This window comes from Neoarthrinium moseri, assembly GCF_022829205.1.
Source record: "Neoarthrinium moseri strain CBS 164.80 chromosome Unknown scaffold32_Wmoseri_CBS_16480, whole genome shotgun sequence".
Lineage (NCBI taxonomy): Eukaryota > Fungi > Ascomycota > Sordariomycetes > Amphisphaeriales > Apiosporaceae > Neoarthrinium > Neoarthrinium moseri.
The window spans coordinates 80,824-107,727 of record NW_026055146.1 but is presented as its reverse complement, the minus strand read 5'-3'; the positions used below and the strand labels follow the sequence as shown (position 1 = coordinate 107,727).

Genomic DNA, 26,904 nt, shown 5'->3' with positions numbered 1-26,904 from the left:
GAGAAAGTGCGAAGACTGGGCTCGGGGCGGAGGGCGGAGGGCGAGATCGAGACGGGCGCCTCTGAGGCTCAACTCGGATACAAGGGCCGCAGGGACAAGAGCTGAGATGCTTGGGATTTACTACCCAGAGGATGGATGCCACGCCATCAAACGGACACAAATCTGCGTGCAACAGCTGGCTGACAATTGTTCTCTCCAATACAGGCTAGACCCGGCAACCTGGCCGAGGTGAAAGAGTACGTCTACATGCATCCCTATGCCGAGTCACACGCATTGCAGCCTTGCCCATCCATCTTGCTGTATCCTCACGAACCGCGGCGAATCCATGTCAGACCACAGGTGGTCACGGAGACTCTCCCCCCCACCGACATGCTGTTCTTTGCTACACTGCCTCTCTTCTGGACACAGAGCACGACTCCCTCCGCCATTCACTCCCCCCCCTTTACCTCGAATCCTCCCCTCCCCTTTTCCGCCCACACCCCATTCCAACATGTGCACGTCAGGAGGAGATTCCAGAACCCCGAGGCTGACCCTTGGCTCCTCGCCGTCCAACAGAATCGTCATGGCCGCCGGCAACCTGATCCTGCAGCAGCGCGGCGTGATCCGCGGCGTCAGCAACTGGGGCGTCTTCAGCCTGCCCAAGCCGACGTCGGTCCACCAGATGCGCCACAAGACGGGCCACTACTTTGCCCTGCGCTTCGACGCCTCCATCGCCACCCAGGAGGCCGTCCGCCGCGTCCTGGCCAACGACCCCCGCATGATCCGCTACTCGAGCGTCAAGCTCGGCGACGGCAAGCTCACCACCCTCAGCAAGTTCGGCGCCGACGGCGCGAGGGGCCCCGAGGGCTGGTGAGAGGCGTGTGAGGAGGAGGAGGGGGGCTTTTTCGTGTTGGTTACATAGGATAGAGGGACTGGTGACGGAGATGGGGAATCATCGACATGGTTCACAGACACCGGACCTTGTGGGACAAGTCCTCGAGGCCGAGCATTGACATGGGAACGTGTACTATATACATACATACAGAGGAGAGGAGAGGGGAAGAATCCAGCGCGGTGGTGTATGATACAGGAGGGTCGGCCTTGTACACTACAGCAATTGGCAGCTGCTGAAGACCCGGAACGGGCCTCGGGGGCATAGCGCTGGGCGGACAGAAGCCGCAAGGCATCAGCATTCGAGGGAAATTACCTCCATGAACTGCAAAGTAGAATTTCCAGAGATATATCTGTCACGCCTGCTGCATCTACTACGTGAGAGTGAGGGCGCGTGGGAGTCTTATCGAAATATGTCCCAGTGGTATCAGCCGCTGGTCACGAAACCGTTCCCCCTCAGCTCTAGCAAACGCGGCAACATTCATTTGGCGTCGGGCTGCATACCTAGTCTTACTGTCCGTAGATGGGCTTGGCAGGGCCGACAGGGAAGGGGGAGGTGCGGTTCCGACGCGTAGAGATTCCACTCTCCTCCCCGAGCCCACGGCGTCATTCTCCACGGACCCATGTTGCGGGATTGCAGAGCGGGAATAGCGAAAGACTGTCTTGTCCACAACAACAAAGCGAGACGCGCCATCTACCGCGATGTACAGAAGTTTAGCATCACGTGTTCAAGTCACGGCAGATAGAGGTCGAGCGGGTTCATTCGTGATGCAGCGGGCCGTCCTTGATTTATCGCCCATCCTTCTCGCGGGCTTCAGTGTCTAATCTAGTCTTGCCGACCTGGTTACTGAAGTTCATGCTTCCATCCATGCAGCAAGCTCTGGCCGCGGAAGACGCGATCGTCAGATACAGAGAGACTGTCTTGTCGGCAGTCTGGTACCATGTTCCCTATGTCGCCTTGCAAAAGAGCAGGTATGCTTGCCTTCCTGCCAGCCAGTCATTGTGCTCGCGTATCCATATCCATATCCATGATTCATGTGCTTCTCTTGTGCACATGTCGTTCCGCTCCTCGTATCCTGTCCGCAAGGTTCTTGCCAAGGCTGGCATGTCAAACGGACAAGATACCGCGCCGCGCCGCGCCGCGCCAGCCAAACGTCACTGCTACTTAATAATCGTAAGGCCAAGTGGACGAGGCCAATCCCTAAGAGTCCACGTCCATAGCAGTGCCGCTGGCCCGCTTCTCGCGGTACCAGGCGACAAAGTCGTCGATGACGCCGGGCCAGGCGCCGTCCTCGCTCCAGAACGATAGAGTCTCGTCGTCGCGGCTCTTGAGGGCAAACTCCAGCGTCATGTTCCACATGTCCTTGCTCACGGTGCGGGTCCACTTCTCCTTGAGGAAGGAGATCCACAGCGACAACCAGTTGATGCCGGTCTGCTTGCCCACCCACGGCAGGCCAGGGTCCTTGAAGATGACCTCCCAGAACGTGATGGCGGCCTCCACCGGGAGAGCTCGCGCATCGGGTTCCTTGCCGGCAACGAAGGCATGGCGGTACACGTCCCTGAACAGAGGCATCTGGTAGGCCAGGAACTTGGTCTGGACCGCCATGTGCGTCTGCTGGTCCTCGAGTTTGGGTTGGACTCTGTACAGATAGAGAGAGCGGTCAGTCTGGCAGATCCACGTGCCACCCCGGGGATAACAAGAGACAGGAGGTGAGAGAGGAGATAGCAAGGATGTTGCTCACGTACCCGAATTTCTTCCAAGCTCGGACAAAGTCATCCTTCTTCAGCTCGCCAATACGCGACTCGAGAACCCACAAGGCGACGAACATGGAGGCGTCCTCGAAGTTGATGCCGAGAGACGAGAGGTACTCCATGGAGCCATTGGTGCCGATGGTGTCAACCGGGTCTTCGGAAGGATCTGCGTATGTGTGAGTCTGGCGTTGACCACATGTGTATATAACTGGGGGAAGATATTACTTCTGAGGGACTCAAACTGGTTTTTGAGAGCAGTCTCAGACACGTTGACAGCTGGAGCATTGAAACTGTATGTATAGAGAGCGTCAGCCGGGGCAGATCCGTTTGCGTGTTGGGTGGTCAAGAAATCATCAAATCAGCAAATAACAAAGGGGGTGCGACGGGTCCATGCTGGGTATGCAGGAGCTTGACGCACTGGACAAGTCGGGGTCTGGGGTCAGGGAGATTGTCCAGATGGGACGCAGTGCTCGCATAGGGCTCCGACAGATTTGTCTTCAAGTTCTGCTGCCAGTCTTCCTCGTTGGGGGTGAAGCTGCCGCGGTAGAAGACTTGCACACCGGGCATTCTCTGGTTTCCCGGGTGTCCCTGGTTTCCCTGGCCAGACATGGTGCTTGGTGGGCCTGGGATGGCGGTGGTGACGAAGACGGATTCTGATGAGGGAACACAAAAGAATGTGATGCAGAGTTGAACGGGAGCGGTGCCTGGAGCGAGGATCGTGAGGTTTTGAGGGCACCGTCCGGTGAATCACAACAAAGCGAGGTGACTGGCCGACCAGAGGTTCTGAAGACCCGCGACGTTTCGACTGCTGGCGACTGGCAGGTCCGCAGCCTCACGATGTACGTCTTCCCAGGAGATCCGGACCCTGACACGGCGCTCTCCCCTGTGATGAACATTCACCCCGGCAGGCCGTGGAACGGGTCATATACACCCTCACTCCTCACTCGAGCTCTCCCCTGAAGGCGGCACGCAACAGACAGCAGAGAGCAGACTCGGCACACGCACTCTGAGTCCATGCCAGCTAATTGGTGTATGGCAGACCGGGTCCATGGGGTATCCTCAAGCCACTTGGTCTCTAAATCGACACGACCGAAAGACCGAATACCAAACCGGACACCTAGCCGGTCCTGAGATGAGGCGCCGGCGACCCGTTGCAATCAACATGCGGAGGAGAAAGCACCACTTACGCTCTGATGGCGGCATCGAAGTCGAAATTGGCATTCTTAAGAAACTGGGGAGGCACAATATCAGCACCTGTGCTTCGGCCCGCAACGGTGTAGAGGGACGGAGGCCGACACTTACCCTCTCGGCCTTCTTCTTGTCGGCGCCGGTCCTAGCGGCGAACCGGTCGACCAGGGCTTTCTGAGCCGACGACAGCGGCATCGCGGCGGTAGGGTGAAGATGCTGTCGGTGAAGATGCTCTTCTAACCTCTGATGGGGGCTTGGATCTGTCTCTGCCACTGGCGAGGGGGCGGGGGCCGCCGTGGGTTTCGCAGGTGAGGCCGGGCGTTGGTGGTGACCAGGCTTACGGCAAGTCTAGCACCGGCTCCTTCTGGTGCTGCTCCTTCCCGTTCACCAGTGGTATCCGGGGTGGGTTGTCGCGAGAATGAGCACCTGGGCGATGACGTCGTGGGATGGGACCGCAAGCCGAGCCGAGAAGGAGGACGCTCGCTACGGCAGGAGATGGATACAGCGGGGGGAATCGGCGTTCGGGGTCGGCCTGCGTGGTCACGGCAGCAGCTTCTCGCGGTCTGCTGAAGAGAGGAGGGAGGTCCTGGCACCGTCGGGGTGGAGGAGGGAGCGAGGAAGATGGTCGCGGTCGTTGAGAACGAGCTGGGCGTTCGCAGGGCTGAAGTTGGTAGTGCCCCGTTGGTGGGGGTTGAGTGTATCTCGCGCTCCACGGGTCGCTGCCTTTGGTGGGGTCGACGTTGGACCTGGGGGGTTGCCTGTGGCGTGGCTTGGCGCCGGTGGTCGTGGTGGTGGTTGTCGTCGTCGACGACGATACCTGAGTAACAAACCAGTAAAGTCAAGGCACTTATCTAACTTGGTCACGTACTTGAGTGTGACTATGTAAACAGTTAACCTAGCTAGGTATGTCGATTTCAGTGTGTAGTTACAAGTAACTTAATTGCTGGAATGCCGAAGTCGTCGTCGTCGTCGTTGAGTTGCCGCAAAGCGCATTGCAAAACACTCAAGCTGGAATCGACCACATTGACAATTGCGGAATGGAGAAAGGAGGGTAATGTCAGAGTATATTGCATTGAAAGGGTATCGCAGCTCCAATTTCCTCTCACACGTATACGTCCACACACGACTCGTTGAACCCATCCTCCCGGGTCAACCACATGTGTTTCCCCCGATGAACGCAGAGCAATATGCACTATGCAGGTGGGTATGCCACCCCAGGTTTAAACAATTCGTCTGGCACAGAACAAAAGCAAATGGGTGTAACAGAACCACCAAAACCAAAACCAAAACCAAAACCAATACAAAAGACAGTCTGCGGATGGGTATTTCAACCCAAACGCAGCACCTATCGGACTATACCCCCCTCCCTTGACATTTCGACTCCTTTCCAGATTCTCCACACCAGGTCCAAGGGATCAAAACCACCCTCCCGATCCAAGGTCCTCAGAGCACACGGCACGCCCCAGTAGTACTCTCCTGGCCTTGGTTGCGTCAATCTTCTTGGCCAACCCGTCCTCTGGGGCGTTGCCGTCCACATCTCCCTCGGCAGATACACCATCCAGCCCACCAGGCCCGCCACGCCCAGCAGAGATAGTAGACGAGCCCGATGAGGAGTAGGAGGCGGACCGGTCTGTCGGGCTACGACCACCACCACGCACACCAGAACAGCTGCTACGAGAACTCTACTCCCCAAGCGGCATCCCCTCCAGCTCATCGAGCAGGCGGCGCCAGTTGTCAGACAGCATCTCGGCGTACTTGACTCGCTCCTGCGCCCAGTCCTGGTTCCACCGGCTGACGTTGTATTGCGTCTGCTGGAAGTAGATGAGCTCGTCCCGGACACACTCGCGGACGAAGACGGAGCGGTTGTGCTGCGTGACTATGCTTTCCTTGTCCTGTTTTCTCGGGTGTTAGTGGGATCACATAGCAGAAATATCCAACGGAGCCTCGGCCGCTCCAGGGAGAAGCCCGATGCGTAGAGAGGTATACTTGCCTTGATAATGTTCTCCACCACCCGCTCAATCTCTCCGGGCTTGACCAGTCCGTCCGGTTTGGCTCGCAGGCTCGCGAGCTTGGTCTCGTTGTTCTGAATGCGCCGCTCCAGGGACGGTATGTTGTCCTTGTCCAGTCGTTCCCGGCGGTCGAACATTTCCCTCACCGATACCAGGGCGTCGCGCTGCCTCTTCAGGTCTTCCAACACGCCCGCCTCCCAGGCCTTGCTCTCGTCTTCGAGCAGGCTCTGTGCCGTCTTCAGGCGCTTGGACATGGCGACCAAGCCGTCGTTGAGGAGCGGTACGTCGTTCGTGTCGGTCGCGTAGGTATCCTTGCTTGTTTCCGTCAGAGAAGCGAGGGCGACGGCCATGCGCGCGTGGTCAGCCGCTACGCCCTCGGACCGTTTCGCCAGACGATCCATGAGATTGCAGACGCTGATATACAGCTCGGCGGATCTGCGAACACCGGACCTCGTGCGGTCAAATAGCTCATCGAGAGGTCCAATGGGCAGTGAGTCCTCCAAGCCCGGGGGAAGGGCTCGGCCTGCGAACTCGTCCTGCACGGATATAGTGGCTTGCTTGCGCCACACGGCGATTTCCTGACCATGGTGAGCCTCGTGACTATGGCGTTGATTTGGTTTTTACTTACCGTTGGCACGGTCAAAAACATGACTACCAGCTGCTCCTGCCCCAGAATCGGATGCCGGACGACAGCAGTCAGGAACCGGGCCAGACCACGTCTCCGCTTCTCAATGAAACCCCCGTCATTGCTGAGGTGGTTCCCGTTGAGAGCGACCCTCTTGGGTGGCAACAGGGGCAGCACACGGAACGGATACCGCTTGTGCAGGCAGTCCAGCAGCCAGACAAAGTCGCTGTATCGCCTAATGACCTTGCTCCCGCGGCGTGAACTGGCAACCTCGTAGTTATGATGCTGGAACATGAACATGCCCTCCTTCTCCGGCATCAGTGTAACCAGAATGTTCTCCTCGCCGCCGGTCCCTATCCGACTACCACTAATGGTACGCGAGTGGGTGTTGGCAGGCGGGTTTGCGCCAGGCTCTCGGCTTCCGCCCGGGGCTCCGCCGAACGGGCTCGTGGGTTGATTCGAGGGCGCGACACCAAAGCCTTGGTCCGGATTCGTGTTGGCACCATCGAAGTAGTTCCAGCCGCCGGCAGGGCTCTCGGGCACGGCGCCGGACGCAGCGGACTGGCGGCCGGAAGGTGCGGCGGATCCCACAGAGGTGGTGGTGAAGTTGGACGTCGTCCGCTCGTGCAGGTCGGGAGAACCGAAGCTCGCGTAGCTGTGGCCGTTCACGGGCCGGTTGGCGCTCGGGCGCGGCACATTGGCGTGGTTGTGGTTCCTGTGCAGGTCCGGGGTGTTCCAGGGGTCGTCTTCGGGGTCGTTCATGGAGGGCTTCCGTGCTCGCTGGGCAGGCCGCGGCGGCGAGTTCTTTCTCGGGGTCTCGGGCGCCTGCGGGGGCTTGGCGGCAAGCTCGGAGGCGTCAAAGGCCGGCTGCTCGATCTTCTTGGGGAGGTTGGACAGCTGCGGCTGCGGGAGATCTGTCGGTTGGTGAGTATCTATCGCGAAGGTATTACATGACAATTTACGGCGATAGCGTCACGGGACCCGCTTGTCGCCCATGGGCCATGGGCCATAGCTGATGTGCTTGTCCTGTGCTTCGGCCTGCGATAAGAGCCCCATCGGAACATGGGGACCAATGGGGTCGCATACGACGGCGGGATTCGTGCAATATTATAGGCACAGCTGTGAATCGGACTTACTTCGTCTCCTCTCGTCAACCCCATCCAGGCTGATCGTCTCGCCCTCCTGCGCCAGCCCGACAAGCGCCAACAGCACGCTGAAGGCGTCCCGCGTAAGCTCCGCCTCCTCGCCGCCGGGCGCCAGGATGCTCATGATGCGGGCCTGGCTGTCGGCATCGAGCTTGGCCGCGGCCAGCGTCTTGGATATGCCGGCCGGCGAGACCCTGCCGCCTCGGCCGTCCTCGCGCAGCGCGTGGTCGAAGGCTTCCACATAGCTCTCGGGCACCTCGGCGCCGGCGAGCAGGCCGCGGATCAGCTCGGCGCGCGATTGCGGCTTGCGCGGCGTGGGCAGGTCCCACGGCGACGCTGCACCGCTGCCGGACAGGTCGTCGTCGTCGTTGAAGAGGTTGGTCGTGCTCGACCGGGTCATTGGCCCCTCGTCGTCGAAGAGGGAATTGGTCGACCGGCCCATGGCAGAGTCGCCGCGCGACGGCGTGTCTTCGGGCGGCGATGTGCCAAAGAGCGACATAATGGCAGGCCTGAAGGAGGTTTGATAGTCCTCGGGTATCAATAGCGACCCGAACCACAGCCGATGTTTTGTAGACAGCTACCTAGGTATCGCAGTAGACCGAGACTGGGCGCGGCAGTTGTGATGTGGGTGCGCTTATGCTGGCTGCCTATGCGTCGTAATGCAGTTCGCAATGACGATATCGAGCTGTCCGGAGGGGTCTTGGACGCTGCAGCCGCCAACAGCAACTGACGAAGCAACACGCGTGGTGTACTATACGACGCCGACAGATGCACAATGGGTGGTTTTGCGAGCGATCAATGACACCGTACTCGCACTCGAAGCGACTCGTGATGAAGGGAGTACAAACAAGGTGCGTGCAATATGACGCCGGGGAGTTCTGGGGACTGGGGTGAGCTTCCAGCGACGAGTCGGCGCCGCCGCCCCTGCGCCCGCGCTGAAACCAGGCCGAAGAGCTCTTGTGGACCCAGCGCCTATCGCCTAACCTGGTCCACAGCTGCCCAATCACGTTCGCCTATAGCGCTACTCTGCTGCTGCATTTATCATAAGCAGGGTGCAAAGCACGCCAGATACCTAGGTTTGGTCAAATACATAATCTGATGTCAGTCGTTGCCGCGAAATAAGCATATATAAGGCACTAATCAGCTCATTCGACTCAGCTATACGAACGGTTGCCAGCGCTCACAGACACGAGGTCACTGGACTAGACGGATTAGCCAACCCGATACTGCAGCGTAATAGACTTGGTGATATAGGATGAGACGAGACCTCGACCGTACTTGTCTTTGTTTCCATCGCTAGTATAAGAAGATAGGACTAGACTAGCCATTCCATCAATCAGAGTATTTGTGATCACCACTGGTGCTTTCCGGTCTGGTTAAACCCAGAACTAGACATATCATGTCAGTCTGCCTTTGCTGTGATTCATATCACGCATGTCCTAGATTGTCCCATCCACAGTTGAGCCGACCCATGGTTTCTGCTTCTGATATAGTCGCATTGGAGCGAGTGAGACCGACTTACAGAAATTCGTTATGAAGATAGATTGGAAAGTACCACCACATTGCTTGCTCTGCTGCCTCTTTGAATTGAAATCGTGGTATTCTCTCCTTTGTCTTCGTGGGGAGCTACGCAGTATCACGCTTAATTGCATTTGCCTGTCTCCAAATCACGAGCTCGTCAGAGTTGTGCACTATATACCTTAGACTGTCCAATTCGTGAATAACCTAACTCCAAGAAGCTGACACGCAGAGAAAAAACTCCATCGGTTCCCATGATCAATAATGATTTTATTTCGTAAGCCTGGTAGAAGATGCAGAATCATTGGTCATCCATTCATTCGTGAGGTCCTGCGAAACTATCCACTTAGTCAAGCGGGAAAACATCGGTGTCGTCCGCCTCTTTCAAACTATGTGATATAAGTTCCGATAAGCCGTCAAATGAATATCAGCCCAGAACTGCTAAAAGCATCTTGGCGCAGCGGAAGCGCGCCGGGCTCATAACCCGGAGGACGCTGGATCGAAACCAGCAGATGCTAAGTTCTCTTTTTGTTATCGAACAAACACTCCATCCGTCTATAGCTTTTCGGGTGGGAGTTTTTATTTTAATCCTTTTAACCCACCACGGTATAAGAGGCAACTGACTATAGGACTCACTTTGTTTTATCTTGAGATTTGGCCGGCTTCTAGCCTCTATGGGAGCACGAGGGTTGTCTATCGCTTGTGCTGTTAGCTACCAGAGAACTCTCCACATTAATTACACTCACACTGGATTGCCGCTGGCTCTTGCTGATTTCTGGCTGATACACAACGTTGATTAGTCGGCGGTACCCCTGCAGAAATTAATGGTGAGCGCATGTGAAGAGTTCATCTGCGATTACTTGTAACGGTGAGCGGTCAGGCGATGTGGCCAGGTGAATGTTGGCGCTAGGTGTGGTGGCAGAATACCCTACTTTTAAAAGGGTACCTATGCACAAGCGCATTAGATCTTTAGGCTATTACTACATTAATTTTGAACCGCATACATGAGCACTGCCTTTTGTAGCACGCAGGGCCGTGACATTACTTCTGTGAAGAGCAAGAAGTCTCTGCTGGGCTCAAGCGAAAGCTGAAAACTGCACAGAAATCTTGATTGGTGCGATGCACGTCGTTGGAGCAGAGGATGAACCTGTTGGCATCTCGTCATACGAGTAGTTAATTGATGGTGGCACAGATAAATCGCAAGGGTTGCCAAAAGAAAGACAAGTGAGAATAAGAATATGGACATGGAATAACAGTTGAAACACAAGGGATGGCAAGAAGGAAGGCATAGAATAATGAGGGTGGGCTATTAGGATAACATGAATGATAGGGTATGAATAAGAGGGGATGGCAAGAAAGAGACATGGAATAACGAGGACAGGTTACTAGAATAACATGAATGATAGGGTATGAATAAGAGGGGATGGCAAGAAAGAGACATGGAATAACGAGGACAGGCTACTAGAATAACATGAATGATAGGGTATGAATAAGAGGGGATGGCAAGAAAGAGACATGGAATAACGAGGACAGGCTACTAGAATAACATATGAATAATCAGGGATGATAAGATAGAGACATGGAATAACGAGGATAGGCTACTAGAATAACATATGAATAATCAGGGATGATAAGATAGAGACATGGAATAACGAGGATAGGCTACTAGAATAACATATAAATAATCAGGGATGATAAAAAAGAGACATGGAATAACAAGGATGGGCTACTAGAATAACATATGAATAATAAGAGAGGACACGAAGGAGACATATAACAATAAGGCCAATCTAATAACATAGCTAGTCACTTCCAAGCAATGATAGTGGTAAAAAAAAAGGATAACAAAAGGGAACACTATGTACACCTACAGTTTATACAACCCAGGGGGGCGAGGAATCAGTAGAACAATAGTAAAGCGTATGGAATACAACTGGGTGAATTGTGCTGATGCTACTAATATGCATTTTCCCTGCTTACGTGCTCTGATGATAATGATGCTATGGTTACCCTTGGACCAAAAGTCCCAAATCCAAGTGTAATGACCTAAGATGCCCATATAATGCCGTCTACCTCATCGAGGTACTCCTCGTAGAAGTGGCCATCGTCTTCCGATGTTTCTGGAGAGCCAGCACCACCGCCGAAGAGGACCCCAAAATCTGCGTATACATCATCCAGCTCTTCATCACTTATCTCTGCATATCTGTCGAGGTCGGATGTTGGGAAGGAAGCCTCATCCTCGTCTGCCCCGGCCAGCGGTGTCATGATGGAAGTAGCCATTGGAGCATGCTCTGCTATTGTGGGATGCTGTACCGGGTCCAGACGCGAAACGTTTGAGTCGTGGACCTCACTGAATTGAGTCATGGTTGACCCCGTCGAGTTGTCCACTATTGTCGTGGTTGTATGCGGCCGCCAGGCACGAGGCACTATGGGTCCCGGAACCTGTTCACCTGAACGGCCAGGAAACATTGCACCGGTACTGTCGGTAACCAACTGGAACCCATGAGACATGCTCCCCATTCCAGTCATTTTCCACAGCCGCTCAAGCCCTCTGTTGATCGCCGCCTTCCTGGCAGTCAGCCGTACACGGTTCATTATGGCAGCTTTCCGTACCAAAGCTGTTTGATGGCCGGCTCTCTTTGCAGCCAGCGCTGCATACTTGACGAACCTGGAGATCACGGGAGTATCTTCGTCGGACTCGCGATTCAATATATGCGTTGCGGGCAGGGAGAATGGCAGGGAAAGTCTAGAAGTGATGAGCTGGAGACGCAAGCGGCGTTTCTTGCAAGGGAGATGGCCAGTATGGGGTCCATCAACATCATGGGAGGCACGAACGCGCTTCTGTAATAGTGAATTTCTGTGGGGCTCGACAGATTGGATAGTTGAATATAGACCCTGTGGTGTGGTGGCAATGACGGTGTCTAGTAACGAAGGCTGATGGCTTGGGTGGCTTTGGCTGGTGCATACTTCAGCTCGATCCTCCTGGAAGACCGAGGGTGAAGTAGACATATTGCCGTCTGGACGACTAACAACAGTCGGGGAAGTATAGAGCAACCCCTCATGTACAGTGGGCGTGGAATTATGACCTGAAACTATGTCAAAGGTCTTGCTCAGGTGGCCATGCAGAGCATTCTCGACGCCAGTGCCTTTGATTTGCGGCTTTGATCGTTTTGCCGTGGACGATGGTGGAGAGGGCGGAAGTAACCCGTATGATTGAGGCTGGGCTGCCGTTATGGTGTCCAGGCGTTGCTCGAAGTGTGGTCGCCATTTGGTATACGAACCCAGGCCAGATGGACGAGAGTCTACATCCAGAACCATTTTTATCGGCGATATTCAATGGTCCCTGAAAAGACCCGGGTAGCGTCTGGAGGAGTCAGAGAGGTCGCCGACTCAAAAGATGGTCCACAATCATATACGCAGCTCTGCCATTGTTGTCAAATGGGTATCGAACCTTGGGGTCCGGCGCGTTGAAGACTGGGGCTTCTTAGTTGTATATACGTCTAGGACTCAGAAGGGTTGACATGCGATTTTGGCAGCCAAACAGTTAGACTTGTTGGCGTGGTCGACACTGTAAGGGCAGAGGTAGGCTTCCAACGACAAGATGATCGGTAATCACGATTCCTATGGAAGTGCCAATTGTGATGGAAACCTAGAGTGGTGATATGTGGGGTAAATGTATGCTCGGTAGAAAAAGCCAAGTAGAAAGGAGTGGTCGGTGTCCACGGGTCCAAGGGCTCCAGGGTCCCTGTTGTTCGGCACACAGAGTTGGTGATTCGCGCAGTACCTTGTATGAGTCTAGCAGGGGACGTTGGTCACCACGTCCACTGCGGCAACAAATTTGTCGATATAGTCTTGGAGTCACTAGAGACAAGGTCAACCAAATGAGAAATCCCGTAGTTGTTGTACACTTGAGGAGTTCGGGGCAAAGCCGAGGTGAAAGAACGAAGAGAGTATCTGGGTGGTTTCCGTGTACGTAAGTTAGAACACAGAAGGTCTGGGCAAGCAGCTATGTGGCTTGTATGTATACCGAGAAGCCGGAACAGTATTAGATGAGGAGAGGGTGGCATCAGGCTAGGCTAGTAGGTCGTAGACAGGAGTACACGTACCATCCACACCTTGCCGCATCCGATGGCACTAGAGAACCACATTGAGATCCCGTAGGCAACGATGTGCCGCTAGCAGACAGAGACAGGGGATGCTGCTGGGGGAAGATCCAGAGCCAACATGACCAGAGAAGAATTGGCGCCGGCAAGTTGGAAGCGTGCGAGGTTCAGACTCTCCGTGATGGCGAGGTCGGGACTTGTGAGCTGCCCAACTTGTGCCTATGCAAGAATCACAAAACTTGAACCGCGGACCAGGAAACGGCGCTGTGGTGCGAATCGTCGCATTTCCTGTTTCCTTTTTTTGGGTGGGCTGCTGAAGAAGCCCCCGGTCTCTGCATGAGGTGGCAGATTTTCGAGAGAAAAAAAAACCCCTGGCCATGTGGTCAATTCAAGCCCCTCATCTAAAGCACCCCAGACAGACCTGGTCAGATCCCCGGACTTCCAGAGCAGGCCCTGCAAAAGCCTCATGCTTGTCACGGGCCCCGTCGCAGCCATTCGGCTGCGCTTCCCCACACGCACCTCGCCTCGCCCCGGCCAGCAGCCAAATTCCTCTCAGTCCAGGCTGTCATCATCAAGGGGCAGCTGGGCGTTGGAGTACCCTTGGCGCAGACGCAGAGACGGCCTAAGGCCGGCTCTTTGCGCTGTGAATGGTGGGCAAGCCCGTGTTCGAGCGAGAAGTTAATGATGCGTTGGGAAGATGGAGAGCCGTCTACGCGGACACTCTATAGATGAACTCCGAATGCATCACGACACCCCATTCGTCTACTGCCTGCCCAACAGAGCATTGGAGGCCCAGAGGGCAGATCGTATGGTCCAGCGCAAACATTTGGATGCTAGACACTGGTTCAATGTCACTTTGGAGAAGCGAATGAGCGGCACGATGAATCTTCGGTCAGCTGCGATGTGTACAGTTGATTTGGTACCTGTTGCTGTGAGGCATGCCGGGTGCCCTACCTGCGAGAGAAAAACTTGCTGACGGCGCAAAGGTTGGAACTTTCAGATGGCACAGCATCTGCCCATCTTCGTATCAACGCCTGGCAGGTGGTTGGGACCAATCGCGGCGCGAGCTGCAAGGGTCACGAGCCCAAGAAGAAAAAAAATGACTACCCTCCCCAGCTGCGGCGAATAATTGCTGTCCGACCTGGGTGAAGCTGAACGACGCCTGTCCGTTGGCCGGCCCTTTCCGTGTGCTGCTAGTTGCGGTTGACGGCGACATTAGAACATGAGACACCCCTGAAAAGCCGAGTTCCCGTCAGGGTCTTGTGCCGATATTCGCATTTGATCCATGCGGGATCGATCACAGGGCGGGGGTGGCATTGGACCTCTTGCTCCCCCTGGGTGCCTTTCAAACTGAATACGACGATGTCGGGCGCACTCAAGGTAATGAGGTGATCCGCAGACAGGCAGTTGGTGAGATGCGATGTTCATTCAAACGAGACTCGTTGACGTGTAGTGCAACACAGGACCTATAGCATCTCGTCAGTAAAAATCCAAGTCGCCTGCCAGGACCATGGCTCTTTGGGAACAACGCTTGGTAATAGGGCACATGCTGCCACATTCGTCACTCATGCTAGGGTTGGTCATATCATATCGGAAAATCAAATCGCATTGGGAATCTTGCGCACTAATGTGAGACAACCGGACCATTGCCATAAATGGTCCCCAGGTAACGCCTTCTCCATGACTGCCATCCTTCTATCCGTTCACACAGCCCACGCCTCACCATCTGGGCCGTCTGCGTTAGCCCTGGACGTTCCCCCACTGCGGAACTCCATCCACCCACTGGGCTGGAATCTGATGGGTATACATTGGGATCTCCTGGACGAACTGTGGTCCAAGATTGGTGCCCTGTGCACTGATCTCTGAGTTGCTCAAAGCGGCCAGGGCTGACAGCGTTCCATCTTCCATATTCCGTTGGAATGCCACCAACCCACTATCTCCGCCTTGGTTGGTACCAAAGACGAATGACTCCTCGGTGCTGAAGCTGAGCTGTCTCGGGATGGACCCGCCGCTGGAGATCTGGTCGGCAAACTGAAGCTTTCCGTCCTTGACGACGAAGTGCGAGATGCTGTCTGTTGCGTTGCCGGTCAGACGGTTCGAGACATAGATGTCCCGCTCGTTGTGCGACGCGATTAGTTCGCCAGCAGCTGCGCTGGTGGCGTTGGCAGGAGGGAAAGCGTCGCCATAGGTGCTGAGGGTTTGAGGGTTCTTCAGCTCAATCTTGCCATCGTCGGTCTGCGAAAGCTCGTAGAGGATAATGAGGCTCTTCAACTCGCAGGCGACGACGTAGTACTTGGGCAAGCACATGTCCTCGCCGCCGATGAACGCACCGTGGCGGGGTCCGGCGCCGGCAGGCTTAACTACAGCACTGTTGGTGATCTCCCAGCTCGAGGTATCCAGGAAGTGGATCGCGTCGCCACCGAGGTCTGCGATGGCGAAAAACTGTCCAGTAGGGTCAAGCACAGCTTGGTGAGCTCGGTGGACGGCTTGGGCGGCTGCAGGGCCGGTCGGACCGGGAAGCGGGACCTGCTTCAGCAGCTTGAGGCTGCCGTCTGTGGGCGAGATGTCCCAAACATCAACCTGGCCCTGGCTGTAGGATGCTCCGACGAGGTGAGTCTGATTCTTGTCGAACGCAAGCGAGACCACGCCAGAAGACCCATTGGCGGCTGAGACAGGTTCCGCAGAGAGGGTGCTGTCAACTGGGTTGAAATTGAAGACGCGGGTGCTGTTTGAATTCTCATCCACGGCATACAGGAGGTTCGGGTACTTGAAGATCATCCAGCTGGCAGAAGTACCGGCCTCGGTGACGTTGGCGTGGTTTGCGAAGACCTTGCCGTCGAAACTGTAGGAAAGAATCTGGCCGGGAGCTCCCACAATGAGGTTTCGAGACGTGCCTACCGACTGGTCGCGCGTGGTAAGCATCTGGCCTGCTGAGGCTAGGCCCAGCGGAAGCAAAAGCGTTAATAATCGTACCATCTTCGTTGATTCGTTTTTCAATGGTGATGGTTTGACGGATTGGTGGTGTGTTGGTGATGGCAATGGCGCACGGCAGGACGGACACGCCTCGGTACGGTCGACCTAGGACTTCAAATAGGCTGCCGCCAGGGATGACCTTTGATCAAACGGGAGCCAGAAGACAATCGGGACTGCGGGCGTTTTGTCTTTGGTGGTGACAATAAATTCGTCGGGGTGTGTACAGAATGACTCGTAACAAGAGGCGTTGCCTTGGTGGACAAAGAAATTGAGTTTGAGGCACCAGGGATTTTACGTCAAGGTCACTCGCGAATTCTTTGTGGTAATTCACAACCTCGAAACCGTGCAGCTGGTCAAAGAGAGTGTGGTTGGGTCAATCAGAATATTCGGACCTGATTCATCTGGAGCGCTGCTTATTCACACCCGGATGGGCAGTCGATAGGTAAACGCTGCACAGCCCCCACGCTGTGTTTGGGAAGAGAGCTCTCGGGTATGCCAGAGGAGAGCCAATGTGATGGCCTCGAGCGTTTACTGAGACGATTGAGGCTGCGATCTCACCTCGGAAACGCAGTGCAAGCCTGTCTGTTTCGAGAAATGATGATACTCTGTCATGTGCAGCAGGACTTATCTATTTATTGTGGTCGCCACGGCAGGTAACTTATTCATGGGTGTATCTAAGGGGCTCTCTGCCGGGTTTGATGTTGGTGCTGCCAGGGGGCCCGCCACTGGACGGCGGTGCAACCTTAAAATAAATTCGGCTGGCGTCGTCTGATCGGCCGGGGTAGTTTAAGCCCGACCGGAAACGATCCTCTCCATGCCGCTGGCTGGGAGCCCACCTTGGCCGTCCGCGCCCCCGAATCCTGCGAGAAGATTGGCAGGTGGGCTCTCCATCCCAATCTCATCGGATGCGACCTGTCGATCGCTACCTAGGTAGTTGGGATGAATGGACTGAATGCAGTACGAAGGTGACTGCAGTGCAACCAGCCAGAGCCTTCCAGGGCCTCCTTGCCTCACTGAGGCCTCTTTGCACGGCGCCCACGGGGCAGCCAGCAGCAGCCCGGGGGCTAAACTTCAACCCCACGGGCGCTACGGGCCACTGGGCACGCTCTTCACTAGTACACCGCCCCTGAAGATCTGAGCCGCCCACCTGCAGGCTGTTGGATGTTGCTCGAAACATGAAACAAACGCACGTCGACGACCGCCAATCGATCAGATACATCTGGGGGCAGGCAAGGCAGGGTTGTTTGCGTGCACCTTCACTGGTGGCTAGCGGTTTACCGAATTCAAGCAAACACTCTTGAACGGTGTTGGCACTGTTGGCTGCTTACTATGGCACAAGTCCTCCTCAACTTCTGGACATCTGAACGTCAGCCTCACGGACCGGGTCCCACCCGGGTGTGCTCAGCGGGAGCCACAGAGTTGAGGTGGAGCTTTCAACATGTCGTGGAATCTACGGTTGGCGGCTTTACACACCAAGACATTATCTAACCTGATCCTATTATATCTGTGATGCGAGTGCAGGGCCTACTTGGTACACTCGCCTTTCTAGACATTGCGATTCCGGCTGCGGAAGGCAAAGCCACGGAGTGAGCATACGCCGCCAGACGGTGCCCAGAACAACTACTCATATCTCATCACATGCCTGCATCGTATACAACTGCTCATTTCAGGCACTTCCTACTTGGTATCTGATGAGTAGAGCTACACAGGGAGGCTCAGATGCCCTTGCAACGCTAGTTTCCACGCCTCGAGGTATTTTTTATTGAATTGTGTTGACTATGTACCAGGGTAATAGTCGATAATCCATACCGAGTCTTCACATAAGCTGCATCTTCTACTCTGCAGCTGGCTGGATAACGATGAACATCAAGCACCCGTTCTCACTGTAGAAGGGCCCATGTTCCATGCCGGGTTTTCGGTACGCGTAGGAGCCTGCTTGCCACTTCCCACCGCGCTTCATGTCCGCCAAGTCGCCCTCCACAATGAAGATCTCCTCTACGTACTCGTGGATGAAATTCTGCTGCACGTTGGCCGTCCTCGGCTGCCATCGCTGGAGCACCGTCCTGCGGCCTGCGGCTAGATCCTCGTTGAGAGTCATCTGATGGATATTGGGCTCGAGCTCAACCCAGACTCTGTCTGTGCCGCTGATCGGGTGCCGGGGGTAAGGATGGAATTCATATTGCTCCATTGTGGCGTGGCGACTAGTAGACAATGACAAACGTTTGCTCAACATGAGGTCGCAGAACACGGCTCTCCCGGGGGCGGGGTCAACGATCTTTGAGTTGAACGGTTTATATGCTACGCGATTGTTGATTAGTAAATTCCCGATAACGCAGCATGCATCGGAAAATGCAGCAGAGTCGGCTTTTTTGGGGCTGGAGACTATCCTTGTAGGGAGGACAATTGGAGCTCAACAGCAAGAGTAGAATGACATGACGGTTTGCAAAGCTCCGCCGTGCAGACCAGGTCTTAGTCTAAGCTTTCAGTGACTTTTTTTATTCTGTCTTAGATGAATATTCATTACATCCTCCGCCTGGTTTACCCAGGTCTCCATCCTTGCTGAACTTCTTCTCCGCATACTCCCAACCCTGTGAGATATTGTGTCTCGCCTCTTAGTGTTCAAAAGGAGTGGACGGCAATTGCCATTACCAACCGTGGCACGGTACATAGAAGGTGCCCATTCCTGGTGATCGTACTCCAAAAAGAGTACCAGATTCGCAAACCCAAATCCCAGTCCCAGAAAACAAAGAGCCGGTGCGCATATACGCCGAATGCCATGCGAGCGAGAGCCGCAGGTTCCAGGGTTCCTGAAGCGATAAATATCTATATATAAATTGCAGACCAGTGAATAGGGGCCGCTGATCATAGGTAGAGCATGCCCGCGACGGCAATGAGCGCAGCGAATGCACTCGCTCCGAGTGCGTGCTCCTGTCTGGCACCCTCATTAGTACTGCCAGAGCTGCTGCTACCGCTCCCACAGTCCTGCTGCCAACCGCTAGACGAGCTGCACTTGGGTGTAGAGCCAGCGTTGCCACTTGATCCAGAGCCAGAGCCAGAGCTTCCACTCGAGCCAGAACCATTGGCATCACCGGCTGCCTGGCCGTTGGTACCAGGCCCACCACCTGTTAGGCCAGGGATGACTTCGGAAGGGTCTGAGTCGGGTGATAGCTCCTTGTCCATGTCTAGACCAGTACCCAGGAGTGACTTGAGAACCGGGTTCTTATCGCCGTCCTCGACTGTGTCGTTTGTGCCCTTGGCGTCCGTGAACGTGTAACTCTTCCCAGAATTGGTGCCAGGGGCCGTCTTCGTTTGGTAACACTCGATGCTGACATCGCTGAATGTGGCGTAGTAATAACCGTCGCGCTTGATGTCCTCGCTGTTCCAATCGATGGGGCCGCCCGCCCAGCTGACGGTTCCTTCAGCATTAGTGCTGGCACCGCCGGGCCAGATGGAAAGCTGCAGACGCGACGGTGTTTGGGGGAAGTCCCATTGGTTGGCGGTGGCGTTCCATGTGTCTGATTTCTTCTGGACACGACCGACCTTGCCATCTACCAGCCAAGTGATGTCGTCGGGCGTCCAACGGATCTCATACTCGTGGAAGTTCTCGTTCGTGTTGGACACATCGGTAATGTTACCCGAATGCGTGTCTTGCAGAAATGAGCTAATGATGCACGCCAAAAAGCTTGGGACACGGGTACTCACAGTCAGGGATGCCCTGGAAATAGTAATTGGTCTGGGCAGTATCCAGCTCGGTGCCAACCCACTCGTAGTCGATCTCGTCCTTGACATCACTCAAGAGGATGAAGGCCGTCACGACACCCGCCCCTCTGCCGGTCCTGATCTTGGCCTTGACGTTTCCATACCACAAATAGACGGTTGAGGCGAGCACGGTGCCCGCTGTGTTCGGCGGCATCGTCAAAATAGTGTTGCCCTCGAAGGGAAGCGGCGTCCCTTGTGCGACCCAGTCGGCTTTTGTCGCGTCGCCGAGGTATTTCGACACGTCGACTATGTTGTCCGTGTTGTCCATCTTCATGGTCTTGCTGGCGCACACCGGTTCCGGTACGCAGGCATCGAGGGAGAACGACATCCGAGGGTCACATCCTCCGAGACAGTATGCGCCGACTCCACACTGGCCGTATTCTAGCAATCCATGTTAGATAGACTCACTAACACAGCCAGCAGAGACGGTCGGGTCGAAGGCAGGGGACCCGCTGGGGAGCGACTGATATGACTTACGTGAACAGCACGGTGCCTCCTTTGGACACTTCTGTGTAAGTGAACAGGTAGCTGGTCCCTGGGCGAGCACGGTTGACGCCCCAAGAAAGGCAATGCCCACGGGCAAGAGTGATCGTAGCATGGTCGGGTATGAATCGTTGGATCCGTATTATGAAGCGAATGTCTGATTACCAGGGTGCAGTGAGAAACAAATGCTGGCTCGACAATTCAAAAAGCGCAGATAAAGCGACTCGATGACAGCCAGATTGAATGCGGCGCTTGGCAGGAGATAATCCTCTGCTGAATTCGACGGAGAGAGCGAGAGGGTCGACACTTCCGTCAACGGTCGCGGAACAAGGGAATTATACAAGCTGCGGAAACGAAAGGCGGCCGGCCCGTATCCTGGAATGCCGTTTCCTCAACGAGAGGTTTTGTCGCAGCGTCGGCCTCAACCCAGTCCACAGTCTTCAACAGTAATTGTGTGTTGACTCGTATATACAGAGGTTGTCTTGGAAAACAAGAGATGGGTTAATAGCGGGCGCGAATCGATGGGAGGCTGAGGATTTTTTGGACTCGGGCGAGTGTGGTGAAGAGCGATCGTGGTGAGCAATGGAACTCGGTATTACTAAGTAGATATTATGCAAAGAGGATAGAGGAATTCCGGTATGTAGTCCAGATGTGCAGCGCCGTCTATGGACTGGCCCTGTACCCGGATCTCTGGTGAAGAGATGCTGCCCAACCGTCACACCGGGGGAAGAGTTGCGAATAGAGATGAAAGAACGCTGCAAGAAAACCCTCACAACAAGGCGAGCCTTGACAGACGACAGACGTTACATGGGCGGCGCTCGCTCCATCCTTGGCTTTCCCACCTCTGCCCACCTCCCTTTACACGACCACCTTGACCACCTCCACCGAACCACGACCCCTGGCCTGGGCTGCTCCACTCAATATGGTCATCTTGGTGATGGGGATTCTCTAGTGATTGGCGCTAAGCTTACTGCATTTAACCTTGGTCTCAGGGATGACCAGCTCGTCAACTAGCGGCTCCAAATTCCCGTATTGATTGCCGCTATGCCACGTTAGGGAGTTGGACTCGGCCGGCGATCACCACCATTGTCGCAAGCGTCATGGTCTGCTATGCGCCTCCTGCTCTGCACCATGCGTTGCCAGCCGCTGGCTTGGCCACCAAGACCAAGCTAGCTTGTTTAGCTGCTACAGAGGGAATTGCGACAAATTCTCAGAGCCCCAAGGCCAGCCGGGCAACCGGAGGCGAGAAGCTCTATACACCCGCAAGTCGCGTGCGGTCCGCTCACGAGTTTGACAAGGAGCTCAGGCGTTGAAATTGAAAATTTCAAGTACAGGGAGAAAATCGGGCCAGGCCATCATTGATCCCAGTTCAGCCGGTATCATCCACTCCACTAAAGGTACCGAGTGAGTAAAGGGATCCCTCTGCAGAGCCGCCAGTACCGTTTGGTGCTACGATGCCTGGGGTGGGGTGGCAGGGGTTGGTTCCCTAGAAAGGCTGCCGCCGCCGATGTCGTGTGACCTAATGCAACGACGTTTGGAACCACTAACTGCAGTTTGCCTTGCCCAGAGACACTTGACTGAATATCATGATGCCCCCGTATGATTACAAGCAGTCTTGATCCCATCTACCAGAAGTAACCGCCCAACCCATTGGCCTGTCATGCCTGTCAAGCTACTGTCGGATTCGCCTCTAAATCCCCTGTCCCCTGGCCCCATGCTTACCTCGGTCGCACTAGAGATGCTGCCGATCCACTGCCAAGAGATCTACCCCAGATTCTTCCGAAACAGAGTTCCTTCTTGCAAATCCCTGATATGGAGCGTGCAGAACGTAGTATCATGCTTGTCGACCGTATTGACAGGCCTGGTCAAAAGTTTCATCTGTCTATCTTCAGCGGCATACCAAGCAGTAGAAACAAAGCAACAGGCCCGGGTGGCGCTGATAGTTCCAAGGCCTTCAAACTTCATGTTCCTAGCTTTGACCTCACGTGGCACCCTGGCCTGAGTGAGACATGAAGTAGACTCTATCAGTTGCCAAAAAGAAATCATGGAGTCAAGACGCCAGATATCAATACTTCTCTGCTAACATTTCACCTAAAGTTTTGAGGGGAATACTCCAAGACAGAACTAACAACCGCGAGTGTGAGGCACAAGAGCACCACTTATATGGTTTAACAGCGATCGTGAGGCAACCTTGATGGCTGGGCTTTGTGCAGAAACTCTATCATCCCACGCGAACGGACGGCAGCTCTAGACTACCCGGTGAAGCCAGCAAAGTCAAAGCAGAGCCCGAGAACACGGACCTGGGTTGGTGTAGGCCGGGTCTAACGAGCAGCCAACGGGCTTGATAGCTGTATCACGACACTCGACATCTATCAACCTACACATTGGTTCGTGTACCTAGTCAGTAATTGACGTCAGAACTCCGTACGATCACAAGCCAGGCGTGGTACGCGAATCCTTCAAGTCGTGCCCGCGAACCCCTTATTATGGGCCCGACCTTGACATCAGGCCAAAAGAACATTCTGGCCATGTCCAAAGCCGAGTACCTTACTCAAGTCGATGATTCAGATTCGGGTACCAGGCTTCAGGTAACCGCGGCTATCTTCCGTGTCGACGTCCAATCGTCAAGGCCAACCATTCTTCTCCTGAAGCGGAGGTCCCACGATCTGCATTCTCCGGGCCCGTTCGAGATCCCGAGTGGAAGGGTGGACGACGGCGACTTCTTCATATCCGACTCTATAGCTCGTGCGGTGAAGAAGCAGGCGAGTCTCAAGGTCATTAAGGTCTTGGGGATGCTGCGTGAGGGTCGTTGGGTGGACAGGCATTCGTGGCTGGAAGATGACGACATAAAGCTGACGGTGACGCAGAAGACCGTACAGTTGAACTGGGCAGTATCGGTGGACAGCAGTGACGAGGTTGTAGTCAGAGGAGACGACTTTGAGGAGTTCGTCTGGGCCAACTGGAACGCGTTAGGTGCGCTCAATCTGAAGGACGACGTGCGCGATCTGGCTAAAGAGGCATTGACTTGGGCGGCGAGGTGCTTGTGCTGATGGGCCTTGAATGTCGACGAGGGCCCTAGTTCAGCATTGAGAGTTCCCTTTCAGGATACGTGTTGTAAGGTGGGGTTTCAGTGGCTACTCTCCCGACATGGAAGGTACAGTAGATGGCCATTCCCGAAGCCTGTGAGCTCAGAAGCTTTTAGGCGTCTCTTAGAGTGCGTCTATAATTCGGTAATTCAGTGCAGATGGGACATAACCAAGATTCACTGATGCTGTAGTACAGAAACATATCGTTCTATTCTATTGGTACAAGAAGAACAGGCACATATCACTTTGATTCTGACTACCAAGTCACCACTTGACAGCGAACATGAGGCCGATGAGGATCATGGTGACCAGCGTAGCTTTGATACAATGTCTTCGGTAGTAGTATAGCCACTAGAATATAGCTGATTGAATATACAGGTTGTCTGAAATATGCCAGAACTTTGGGCTATTCATCTCGTACAACGTACTCTAGTCAGCAAAAAGTCGGTAAGTGGCACGTCAAGACCCGGGTCAGTTGCAAGAACGACACTCGGAACCTCGCTGGTAAGCCCGGAGTTGGGACCACCCGTGAATTGAAAAACATCTCTTGAAATAGTTCAGCGTGGTCTAAATCTCTCAAGAATTCCTCCCCGAAACAAACAGGCGCGAGTATTCATGAGGACATTGATCCCCAGGCCTTCCCATACGATGATTCCAAGACGTCGGGCCACGAACATTGCTAGTCGCAACTCCATCGGGATGGAACTATGAGCATGCTTAATATTGCGTCGCTGTCTCATGCCTGAATTCATCTATGAAGAAATGCTTGCAATGCTTGGCAGGCCATGTGTCGTGGTTGGAATAGGTCGATGCCGCCAGACCATTCACCGTTTGACAGGCCAAAGGAAATAGGCACATGTTCAACGAGCATGGAATCTACCAGAACTCCCGATCGACTTCATGCAATCACATGCAAAGTCCCAGCGAGCCCAATGCCAGCAGAATGGCCTTTTTAGCATTCAGCTCGACGTCATCAAACCCCCTCTCGGCCGGTGGAGAGACAACAACAGAGCCGCAACGCCGGGTGCTTCCCTCCGCTCCTCAGCGACAAGGTTCACGACACAATCTTCTCAGTGTACGCCCGAGCAGGATGTCCACAATGGGCGCAACTATCCTCAGGCATCAGTCCCAGTTTCGAGAATTATAAATATCCCCCTTCCCCCGCCCGTTCTCTCCTTCTCTCCTTCTCCGCAAAATATTCGTTCGCAAGTGTACAAGCTCACAGCACCACACCGCACAGCACGCAGAACGCATAAAGAAAAAAGATAAGTGACCCTCTACACCCATCCCCCATCAAACTTGGTAGTCAAGATTGGACAACTGACCAAAATGGCAGGTCTCCCCCCGCGGTTCAAGACGCTGGAGATCGGTCTCTACACCCAGGGATCCAAGGCATGGGTTGGCAAGGCCAAGGAGAAGAAGGGATCATGGGTGGAGAGATGGAAGAAGGTGGCAGATAACTTGGTTTAGGAATTCAAGGAGAAGACCGACACCTTCCTCCACACACCTCACCGTGGTGGGAAGGCGCAGCTGCAGATGCTGCTCGACGAGATGGGCTACCGGCGGTCGCAGGCCCGCAAGGTGATACGGGGGTTACGTCGACAGAAGGAGCAAGAGAAGGAAGACAAGACTGAGGTAGAGGCCCTCGACGACTGGGTGTACCTCCTGCCAACGGTCAAGACGGTTGAGCGGCGCCCGATCTTGAAGACATCGACACCACGGCAGTCGACTTCGGCCAGAGTTTCGTTCGCGGACGACGAAGCGGTCGAGACAAAGTGATTGAGCATCAACCCGGGGCGACCGGTGGGAGAGGATACGGGTTAGTGGTAGTTGGTTATGCAAAGAAGAAAGCACAAAAAAAAATTGGAAAAAGAATTTTATAAAAAAAAAAAAAAAAAAAAAAAAAAAGATTTGGATAGGAGGAGCAGTTGGATCTAGATGTCTCGACTCGCGATCTACTGCGTCCGCGGCTCTACGAAATGCCACCATGCGAACGATCTATAACTCGACGCGACTAACACAGCAGCCACCCCTTTTTCGAATAGACTTGCTAACAGACTGACTTGATAAGGTAAGCACCAACAGTCTCCCTTTCAGCACATACCCCACTTTCACGTTCATTTGCATTCAAGCGTTTGTTTTCATGTATTTTCGTTTCTCTAGCGTTGCTTTCAATTCATCATTACCCAGCGTTGTTTTCAGTTCATCACTACCCAGCGTTGTTTCTTCTTTGTCCTTTTATCATTTTATCCTTTATTCCTGATATATGCTGTCCCAGTCTTGATGAGTTGAGCTAACATTGGTAGAAGCGCGCCCTGGGGGGAGGCTTTGCCTCCCCCCCGTAAGCGGCGCGCGGGCACTGAAGTCGGACTCCTCACCTCCACGTGGTAGTGCCTGGTAACTGGCAGGGAGACACCTGCCAGGCCAACGAGGAGACGCACTAGATAGAGATAGATACACAATATAACCATGGCTTTCAGATGTTCTTCTATAAGTAGACTGCAGTAGATCCCCCGGTATGACGAATGCTTTTGGTGCCAGTTGTACCGTGTGCGCGCCCCCGAGTTGGGTACATTTGTGAAGCTATTCCCAAGTTATGTCCGACACCACCAGGCTGGCAGAATGTGTCAATGTACTCAGTGTGGTCATGACGCCGATTACGGCACGAAGGATTTGCCGCTTCGAGAACCAGCAATCACAATCCTCGTTCACCAAGTGTTGAGGCTCTGCCTTCCATACTTTTGTCGGGATCCCAGCCAATCAGCGCGGGTCTACCCTGTTTATCTGTGGTATCCCTTAGCGAAGGTAGCAGAGGCCCGGCTCCTGGGTCACCGGTGCTAGCAAGCAGTGCTACCTGCCAAAGAAGCACGACACAGGAGCAATACTTGAAGTAGTGGGCCATCAATACATTATCGTTGCAAGTCTAGTACGCTTTCAGTGCTAGCAGAACGATTGGCCAGTAGGATCGGATGACACACTCACGGCAATCGCGAGATCTTAGAGCACAGATTAGGTAAGATGTAGTTTTATGTCATACTCTCAAGGGCGCCCAGCCTGTCGGCATTCTTTGTAGATTCGAGAAGACGCACAGGTTCCTGGTGATTCGTCCAAAGTAATGTTCAACTTGCCGTAGACATGATCAGAGTCAATCCGGCACGGCTGCCCAATAGTAATTCGCGGGAAACAGCGACCAAATGCTCACTGTGGGAGCATTGTAACCTCAGCAGCGTGAGACCCAGCTCTAGGATGACTGCGCTTGAAGGTACGATACAATAAATCACATCTGATTAGACTTTTATTTTTTTTTATTAGTTGAAGAAGTCATTCTATATGAGGCTTTAACACATCATGTTGCGACCTAAGGCTACGGGAAGTGGTTCATTTCCGTGCAGG

At 54.3% G+C, this 26,904-nt stretch overlaps 10 protein-coding genes across 10 annotated transcripts; 4 read left to right on the top strand and 6 right to left on the bottom strand.

Annotated features, from left to right (window-relative positions):
• Window positions 1-490: 490 nt before the first annotated feature.
• JN550_007943 (uncharacterized protein) lies at window positions 491-853 on the top strand (the record flags this gene model as incomplete). Its single annotated transcript, XM_049319849.1, has 1 exon — window positions 491-853. The coding sequence occupies one exon, from the start codon at window positions 491-493 to the stop codon at window positions 851-853; it is 363 nt and encodes a 120-aa protein (XP_049170010.1).
• Window positions 854-2,071: 1,218 nt separating this feature from the next.
• JN550_007942 (uncharacterized protein) lies at window positions 2,072-4,005 on the bottom strand (the record flags this gene model as incomplete). Its single annotated transcript, XM_049319848.1, has 7 exons — window positions 2,072-2,510; window positions 2,617-2,788; window positions 2,848-2,912; window positions 3,041-3,326; window positions 3,390-3,505; window positions 3,810-3,853; window positions 3,925-4,005. 7 exons carry the CDS (start codon window positions 4,003-4,005, stop codon window positions 2,072-2,074), a joined length of 1,203 nt encoding a protein of 400 aa, XP_049170009.1.
• A 1,220-nt stretch (window positions 4,006-5,225) lies between these two features.
• On the bottom strand, window positions 5,226-8,088 carry JN550_007941 (uncharacterized protein; the record flags this gene model as incomplete). The annotated part of the gene is made up of 5 exons (XM_049319847.1): window positions 5,226-5,448; window positions 5,497-5,702; window positions 5,822-6,397; window positions 6,448-7,358; window positions 7,581-8,088. The coding sequence occupies 5 exons, from the start codon at window positions 8,086-8,088 to the stop codon at window positions 5,226-5,228; spliced, it is 2,424 nt and encodes an 807-aa protein (XP_049170008.1).
• A 3,065-nt stretch (window positions 8,089-11,153) lies between these two features.
• JN550_007940 (uncharacterized protein) lies at window positions 11,154-12,425 on the bottom strand (the record flags this gene model as incomplete). Its single annotated transcript, XM_049319846.1, has 1 exon — window positions 11,154-12,425. The coding sequence occupies one exon, from the start codon at window positions 12,423-12,425 to the stop codon at window positions 11,154-11,156; it is 1,272 nt and encodes a 423-aa protein (XP_049170007.1).
• Window positions 12,426-14,950: 2,525 nt separating this feature from the next.
• JN550_007939 (uncharacterized protein) lies at window positions 14,951-16,186 on the bottom strand (the record flags this gene model as incomplete). Its single annotated transcript, XM_049319845.1, has 1 exon — window positions 14,951-16,186. One exon carries the CDS (start codon window positions 16,184-16,186, stop codon window positions 14,951-14,953), a length of 1,236 nt encoding a protein of 411 aa, XP_049170006.1.
• Window positions 16,187-18,017: 1,831 nt separating this feature from the next.
• JN550_007938 (uncharacterized protein) lies at window positions 18,018-18,371 on the bottom strand (the record flags this gene model as incomplete). Its single annotated transcript, XM_049319843.1, has 1 exon — window positions 18,018-18,371. The coding sequence occupies one exon, from the start codon at window positions 18,369-18,371 to the stop codon at window positions 18,018-18,020; it is 354 nt and encodes a 117-aa protein (XP_049170005.1).
• A 674-nt stretch (window positions 18,372-19,045) lies between these two features.
• On the bottom strand, window positions 19,046-20,540 carry JN550_007937 (uncharacterized protein; the record flags this gene model as incomplete). Its single annotated transcript, XM_049319842.1, has 3 exons — window positions 19,046-19,830; window positions 19,886-20,323; window positions 20,420-20,540. 3 exons carry the CDS (start codon window positions 20,538-20,540, stop codon window positions 19,046-19,048), a joined length of 1,344 nt encoding a protein of 447 aa, XP_049170004.1.
• A 985-nt stretch (window positions 20,541-21,525) lies between these two features.
• JN550_007936 (uncharacterized protein) lies at window positions 21,526-21,738 on the top strand (the record flags this gene model as incomplete). Its single annotated transcript, XM_049319841.1, has 1 exon — window positions 21,526-21,738. The coding sequence occupies one exon, from the start codon at window positions 21,526-21,528 to the stop codon at window positions 21,736-21,738; it is 213 nt and encodes a 70-aa protein (XP_049170003.1).
• A 1,173-nt stretch (window positions 21,739-22,911) lies between these two features.
• Window positions 22,912-23,475, top strand: JN550_007935 (uncharacterized protein; the record flags this gene model as incomplete). Its single annotated transcript, XM_049319840.1, has 1 exon — window positions 22,912-23,475. The coding sequence occupies one exon, from the start codon at window positions 22,912-22,914 to the stop codon at window positions 23,473-23,475; it is 564 nt and encodes a 187-aa protein (XP_049170002.1).
• A 1,365-nt stretch (window positions 23,476-24,840) lies between these two features.
• JN550_007934 (uncharacterized protein) lies at window positions 24,841-25,290 on the top strand (the record flags this gene model as incomplete). The annotated part of the gene is made up of 2 exons (XM_049319839.1): window positions 24,841-24,960; window positions 25,036-25,290. 2 exons carry the CDS (start codon window positions 24,841-24,843, stop codon window positions 25,288-25,290), a joined length of 375 nt encoding a protein of 124 aa, XP_049170001.1.
• Between the last annotated feature and the right edge of the window lie 1,614 nt (window positions 25,291-26,904).